At 36.3% G+C, this 7,751-nt stretch overlaps 1 protein-coding gene across 1 annotated transcript; it reads right to left on the bottom strand.

Moving 5' to 3' along the window:
• Window positions 1–4,388: 4,388 nt before the first annotated feature.
• Window positions 4,389–7,751, bottom strand: LOC125468641. The gene is made up of 3 exons (XM_048564814.1): window positions 6,832–7,751; window positions 6,580–6,747; window positions 4,389–6,261 (listed from the first exon to the last, which is right to left on the bottom strand). The coding sequence occupies exons 1-3, from the start codon at window positions 7,375–7,377 to the stop codon at window positions 4,561–4,563; spliced, it is 2,415 nt and encodes an 804-aa protein (XP_048420771.1). The 5' UTR covers window positions 7,378–7,751; the 3' UTR covers window positions 4,389–4,560.

Below are 7,751 nucleotides of genomic sequence, written 5' to 3'. Positions count from 1 at the left end.
GAAAACCCTTTGAAAAACCATGCAACTCCTAAAAGCGTGATATTCACCTTAGGTGAAATTACAATTATTCACCACAAGAAGCAATACTCAATCCTCCGGTGATATTCCAACCGAATTGCATCCAATAACTTATCTAAACATTCTAATGGTACCTAAGCATTAAGACATAGAGACAGTTTAAACACAGTGATTAATAATTTAAAGCAAGCATCCATAATATCATAAGCAATTGAATAAAGACTACATATTCATGCTAAGACTAGTGGCCTCGCCCTAGCAAACACAAAATAGTTATGAACAACCAACAAACAAAAGTAATTTTATTAAAAATAGAAAAAAATGATAGAAAACACCTTGAAAGGAAAATACAAATTGTCAAACCCTAGCCAAGTTCTCCAATTTGATGCATCTTTTTCTAATGGCTAAAAAGCTTTATTTATACTACTACAAAATAAAACCCTACCTGGAAAAGGTCTTAAAATAAAACTAGGAAACATAATAAAATAATAAACTAGCATATAAAAGGTTTCTTATTTGAACTGAAATTTGGACTTCTCAAAAAATTATATTTATGACAGACCAAATCAACTCCGATTCGGTCCTAAAAAGCTTGAGACGTCCCTAACAAATCCCCAGAAGGAATCTTCCTCAAAATATACCATCTTGACCTCCAAAATACCCAAAACATCCAAAAACATCAATGTGGGAAAACTGCGTGTTGGGCTTTTATTTCTTTGCCACGGTGAAACGGCTTGGTAAAAAAAATCTGAAACTTTGATACAATCAACTTGAAAGATTCACGAACATCCTCGAATTAGAATCAATCCAAAATTCGTCCGTTTGATTACTTTACACTCAAGAGGAAGTCAAATGTCCTACATTAAAAATATAATTCAAAGTATCAAAATCTCACCAAAATAATCAATAAATTAATACTAAAATTAGGATAAAAATAAATAGTATAATATAGACTCATCACTAGTGATACTTGTGTATTAGCCTAAACCCTAAACCGTATTTCCAATCCCTATTCTTATCTTTTAGTGTACCAAATTTTGTAATCTTCAATTTCAAGTGCATGAGTGGAACTATTCGGCCACCTAAATGTCTTAAACAAACCATTTCTAAGAGACCTTATGATATGCAAGCAAGACAAAGAAAGAAAAGTTCCAATAAAAATTTTGTAGGTTGCTTCTTGTCACACCATATGATGTAGAATAAATGGTCGAATGGATTGAAGAGGAAATGGACCGTCGGAAGGCAAAATGATGTAGTAGGAATTTGTAGATTTGACGTTTGAGCTCCGATTTAGGTCCATGATACTTTTTCGAAAAGGGAACGACGCTACAATTAAAACTCACTGATATGCTGTGACATGTGATATATTTTGGCCATCCAATGTCGTTTTAGCCTTTAGAACGTAGTTTAAATTTCCATAATAAAAATCCTACCTTTGAGTTGTCGTTTGATTAATGTCGAATTAATTTCCAGAGTCCTTTAAAATTTTTCCTTAGCTTCATGCTGCATCACCATATATCTTGTTGATAAGCTAGCAAACATAGTAGGCGCTTTATGCAAATGAATTTTCATTTTTTTCAAAAAATGGGGATTTGGTGTATTGCCCATTCCGAACTTCAATGATTTGAATCATCTATTTTGTAAGTCTCGATTCATAAATCATCCTTGTAAAAATTCAATTCGATCCGAAATCATTTGCCTATTTAATTATCAAAATAAATTTCATTGTTTTTTATATAACAAAGTATTTGTTAATTTTTTTAAACCCAATTAGATGTCTTAAATGATTCCGATTTGGCTAATATTTAACAAGGATGATCTATAATGTGCAACTTGAAAAATAGACAATTCGGATCATCAAAGTTTGATATAAAAATAGGGATCCCTTCCCTTAAAGGCTTTATATATATATATATATATATATATATATGTTGGTCAAGATAATGAAAATGCCAAACTCATTGTAACACATCCTTAACCTCTCATTATAATGAAAATGCCAAACATTTACGTGAATGAAGCCTAACTACATAGTGAATGAGGCCTAATTATAGGGTAATGCTACGGAGACCAAATTTGGAGACTCAATTTGCAAGCTAAATGATGTGTCACCAATAAGAATAAACACATTTATCAACGTGTAAATAATAAATCAATTATCAACTTCTATGTTTTTTAATTTTCAAAACTTTGTCTACAAATTTAATCTCCCTAACATTATTCTTTTAAGGGCAAACGGGGTAAATACCTTGTGTTATGATTTATGAGTATTCATGGTATTATATACACTCACTCGTCTCTAATTTACGACTTTGAGTCGATTAAGACATTTGTAAGAAACAAACTTTTTGCTCGACTCTCTAATCAAGAAATCTCTAAATTGAGCCAATTTTCACATTAACAGTTTAGAGTTGTCTGTGAGGAACGAGCAACAGACCGTTTGCCTCAGCTCTATTACCAAGAAATCAAATTATTATTTGATATCAATACAAGCTACGTAATATAATCAATTCACGTTTTATATTAGATGAAAATTAGTTGTGGTATTATTTTAACTAATAAAACGGTACATGAGGGAGACTTACCGCGTGTCGGTATAATAATTTCCAGTAAACATTGTAATAGGAATGTAATGTTGCATTCTAATTCGTTCTTATTTTTGATAAATTTCATTCCAATTTTTTCTCATAATGTGGAAAATGCAGGGGCGCATCAAAGATGGAGGGTGTGATTAGTAAGTTGATTGAATGGTTAGTAAATAAAATTATTTAACATGATTGTGCTTGTATAGTTTTAATTTGTATGAATTTTAAGCCGTTTATAATGGAGGAGATGATGATTATTATTAATCTAAACTACATGTTATGAAAGGATTTGGATCCCATCCGGATTCAAATTGTGGGGATCCTAGGAATCCTTACATTTTAGTCATTCATCGTACATTGTGCGGTCATAAATAATTTGAATTTTATTATTTAAAATTGAACACAAACAGTAATTAACGAAAACTGATCGAAAGATGTACGATGAACGGTTAGGATGTGAGGATCCCTAGAATCCCCACAAAGAGGATCCTCATCCGTTATGAAACCCTATTTGTCAACCAAAAGAGGATGGAACGACATTTTTGTTTTCTATCACAAACAAACAAAAAAAAAAAAAAAAAAAAAGAACAGTAACATAATTTCACAAAACTAAATTTTGCTGCTTTTTTTTAAACCACACATATAGTTGATTTTATCATTTCTAATTTAAAAAATAAAAAAAACAAATCTCTCTCCCTCCCTCCTCACTCTCACGTAGGTTCTCTCTCACTCTCTTCTTCTCTCCAATTTTAGAAAACAAAAGTCAAAAATTTCACACACTTTGTGTGTGGGCATATACTAGTTGTGAACTTAATCACGATTATTTTCTTTGGCATTGAGGTTGTCTTGATGTTTTCTTGATGATTGAAATTTGAAAGAGCAAATTATATAGTTGTTAGGGAGTGGGGATCGATAACCCGCACTAAACTACATAGACATAATTGTTTTCTGGCGTTGCAATAAAGTGGCATTTGCCTAACCCCAACTTATCAAATTGATATTTCACGCTCCAAGCGTTCTCAGAACCCAGCCCTAATTTGTAACTTAATCTCTAACTACTAATCGCTAACTTCGTCGGTGATATGATTTGGACAAAATTGAAGTTGGCAACCAGTGACAATTGCAACAGAATTGACAAAGGCATAACCAATTGATCTCGGACGGGTGCAGCTTCGAAGGTTCTTGATTGATCATCTATCTAAACTTCCCCTCGAAGGAGTTCCAGTCATAGTGCTCCCCATGGGGTCATCCTGGAGACGGCCACAATATTCTTCCATCAAGTTTAATTTTCTGTGGCTGCACTGAATATCATATCGACAGTGAGATTTGAAAATTATATTGACGGTGAGATTCACCAACATTGTTAATTTTTTAGACAGCTTGATGTTGAGATTGTGCTGAAGGTTCTTGATTGGTCTTTGGTCATATATCAGATTCAAAAGTCCCCATGAAGGAGGCGAGCGCGGTTGTCTTCCATCAAGCTTAATTTTCCTTGATTACATCATATCGATGGTGAGATCCATTCACCTTGTTAAATTATGTATTTATATCTTTCTTGGTTGATTTAATTTGAGGTTAAGAACTTAGATGTGTTGATGTTTCTTTTCTTGTAGCACAGTCGTTTTGATTAGAAGTCTTTTATTTTTGGCATATTAAATTGTCTTCAACAGCTATTCCAAGCCGAGTAATGGCACGCCAGCAATCTTTAATGGGAAACTCATCATTTGATCTAACCATTCTAATTTGACTCGAGATAAAAATAGGGTACGTTCATGTAATGATTGCAATTTCATGCGGGATATAAGATTGATAGTAAAATCCACCTTTAGTAGAGAGTGTGTATAGTTTTATATGTTTAAATGGACTGATTGATGACTTAATTCAACAAAAACACTTAAAACGAATAACTTGTCATTTCTGTTACTAATGATAGTGCATGCATGTGGCCATAGGCACATTATTTCTTTAAATCATACAACTTACAAGAGATTTCATACAAACTAATGTGGCTTGAGGGATTCTCCCATTGAACAAGTTCCTTGATTCCCTCTTCAATCTCCCTGGTTTCTCTTATTAAACTACTCATGCAGAACCCTAAACCACTTAAACACAAAACCATTTGGCTCTTGAGCTCTTCACTCTTAGCATCAATTTTCTCTACAACTTCCCTTGAGTGTTGGAGATAAGAACTTATAATCTTATCTGTCTCTTCATCCTCTGAACTGCAAACCCCAAACATATTCGGGGCTCGAGATTTTCCCAACTCAAGATCATGAGCTATATCACTCTTTTGATCAAGAACTGAGAGTAATTTTATCGACGTGACCTCCTTGAAGAATGTTATCAAAGAGTCAACCATTTTCTTGAAACTTTCAAGATCACAATCCAGTGCATGTCCAATGTCCTTACATGAAGCCTCAAATCTTTGGAAGTTTTGTTGAAGAAATCCCACAGCATGAGCACTTAAAACTAGGAGGTCCATCATTTTGGAGAAGGACCCCAAGAGTTTTCCATAGCAAGCACTATGAAAAGGCAAAAACCAGAAATTGGGCTCCGCCTCTGCTTCTCCAATCAACTTCCCAAGTTCTTCAATATGCATTTTCAGTCTCTTTTGATTCTCTTTCAAATTGGCTCTTCCTGGTTGAAGACTCACCGAGTTGATGCACTCCTGCAATGTCCCAAGAGTCCTAGAGAGTTGAACTTTTGAAAGAACAGAAGCTCTTGTGGGTTGCAATAATAAGTCAACGATAATTGAACAAGATAATCCAATGAAGGTTTCTGTGATTCTGGCTACGGCAAATTCACTTGGCGGACCAAAGTTTGTTCTCCCCAAAACTAGTACAGCTCCAATTACTGCTGAAATGCCTCCCGCCTGGCCGTACATTCGGCTACGCTGGAGAAAACTGGTGAAAATGAACCAAGGAATCAGAGATAAAAGTCTCATTGACATAAACCTTTGGAAGAGAAACCAACCCAAAACTCCATATACAGTTCCTAAAACAGTCCCTTGTACTTTAACATTTGAAACTTTAAATGTTGCTTCTCTGGTTGATGCAAGACTGATTGCTACTGGGAGTCCTGCCCAGTAACCATCATCTTTGCTGTACTTCAGACCGAAAAACACGGCAAGACCCAAGGAGAGTGCACATTTGAAAGCTGCTATAAGCCTCTTGCCGCTTACCTTGGTGGACAAGTTACTCCATATCGTGAAATACAATCCATTTTGTTTGGAAGAGTTAATTGCTCCTTCATTTTGGTGAACCAATAATTTTTCAGGTACAATACTACTTCTGGATGATAATTTTCCTTGGAGGAGATTGATACAAAACAAAAAGAAAATTGGGGGTAGATCTTGGTGGATATTTGGGATGGTTTGAAGTGTTTGGAGGAAACCAACATTTTCTGCTTTTGATTCAGGAAAAGTTATTGAATCACAAGGTGGGCTCAAGTTTAGGCTCATGTGCTGCTCTACTAGTCTTAGTAGAGCATCTTTGTTGAGTTCTCCATTCACCACCATAACTGGAAATGAAGGAATGCAGGTCAATGCCATTTCCATCCCTCTAAAGGGTATCTCTAAGCCCTGCAATCTATCTCCTGGATTTACATAGCCGTGTCTTGAAAATAACTTTAGCGGAACTCTCTCCCACTTCATGCTTTCCTGGACGGAAGAAAAACATATTCCGATTTGATCAGCGAACTAGAAATGAGAGACCGATTTGTGAAGGTAATTTTATTGAGAAGTACCTACGTGAACTACGTACTTTTACCACGTAAAGTTACATGACACGTTACTAAAAGAGGTTAGATCCACTTGTATAAGAAAGTCGAATCTATATTGATTAATCATACACAATATATATGGTATGAGAATGTAGTCCAAACAGCTTTGTTGAATCATGTTATAAATTATATACACATCATTAATTCATCATGAATATATTGTTGTTTTGCAATTAATGTATAAGGTTTTACTTACTTGGTGGCTTTTGATAGTTTGGAAAAGCTTGGTTGCCGTGGAAGCCATGGAATTTGCTTGAGAAATTGATGCAAGTGCTGATGTGCTATCTTCTGCGCAAAACGCCTTTACAAAGATCTTGAGCCTTTCTGAAGCATTCTTGGCAAGTAGCTCTGAGTTTTGTTTAACCTGCAAAATATATTCAAACACATAGAATATTTACTTTATACAACAAAATGCGAATGGTCACAGATGTATGTAAATTACAAGTACCTCGCGAGAAGCAAGGCGCGGGAAGGGAATCAACAAAGCCAAAACACAAGCCAACACCCCAATTGCAGTACTTGCTGCGACGTGGACGGGGTGCATGATAGCATCTGTATGCCCCCCATTTATATAAGCTATAACATACATAATAACGATTTGTCCGAGTGCTATGCGTTTGGTTACCAAGTGAGTAAACTCCGGCAGAGCCACCACAAATGCAGCAAGCCCCACCGCCAGAGCGGTCGTGCTGGTCGAAAGCCGGGCCGGCCCAATCAGCCATAGACTCAACACGGCCAGCCCAATAGTTTGTGCTGTGGCGTAGAGCCCGAGCCAAAAACCACAAAGTGTGTGCCCTAGAGTTGCATCAGGAGCAATGAGAAGGACTGTGACATAAGAGAATGCCGGGAAGGCTACTTGGCGTTGGAGAGATTGTGGACCATAGAGGGTGGTTAGGGCTACTATGGTGCAAGCAAGACATGTACGGAATGCAGAGGCTAGGCATGTTAGCCACATGGCTCGGGCTCGGTCGGTGTGGTTGAGAAAGGTTGGCATATTGTTTCGTTTTGCACTAGCTAGAGAGCTACTACTTAGCTATCTGTAAGGCTTTTGATGAGGGATTTATAGTATGGGGGTTGAGGGTTTGGTGGAGAAATTGGAGTTATATGTGAGGGGAAAGGGCAAAATTGGTATTAGGAACCATACATGAAAGTCTCCAAAGGGGACGTACAAATCTAGTGAATGGGTTGGTGTGATGCTAATATTACGTATTCGCTAGTAATGAAGATGGTGCCACTGAAGTTTGGTTGGTGGGATGGTTGTGGGAGAAAGTGTTAATTTAGAGATTACCAGGTTCTAACAGTCTTGATTAACAATTTGTGAGGCGGACTCGTGTGATTAGAGTTTGTCTTCTCTCTTGTGTACACCAA

Source organism: the organism of the source record quoted next, unplaced genomic scaffold, assembly GCF_019419815.1.
Source record: "Pyrus x bretschneideri cultivar Hongxiangsu unplaced genomic scaffold, Pyrus_bretschneideri_v1 Contig39, whole genome shotgun sequence".
In the NCBI taxonomy this organism is placed as follows: domain Eukaryota; kingdom Viridiplantae; phylum Streptophyta; class Magnoliopsida; order Rosales; family Rosaceae; genus Pyrus; species Pyrus x bretschneideri.
This window is presented reverse-complemented; position numbering and strand designations above follow the sequence as displayed.

Excerpts from the sequence above, each read along its gene's own strand:
- LOC125468641 (XM_048564814.1), bottom strand. The coding sequence starts at position 7,377 with ATGCCAACCTTTCTCAACCACACCGACCGAGCCCGAGCCATGTGGCTA. Across the intron at positions 6,748-6,831 it reads CGCGCCTTGCTTCTCGCGAG|GTTAAACAAAACTCAGAGCT; the intron begins GTACTTGTAATT and ends TATATTTTGCAG. Across the intron at positions 6,262-6,579 it reads AAACTATCAAAAGCCACCAA|GAAAGCATGAAGTGGGAGAG; the intron begins GTAAGTAAAACC and ends TCTTCCGTCCAG.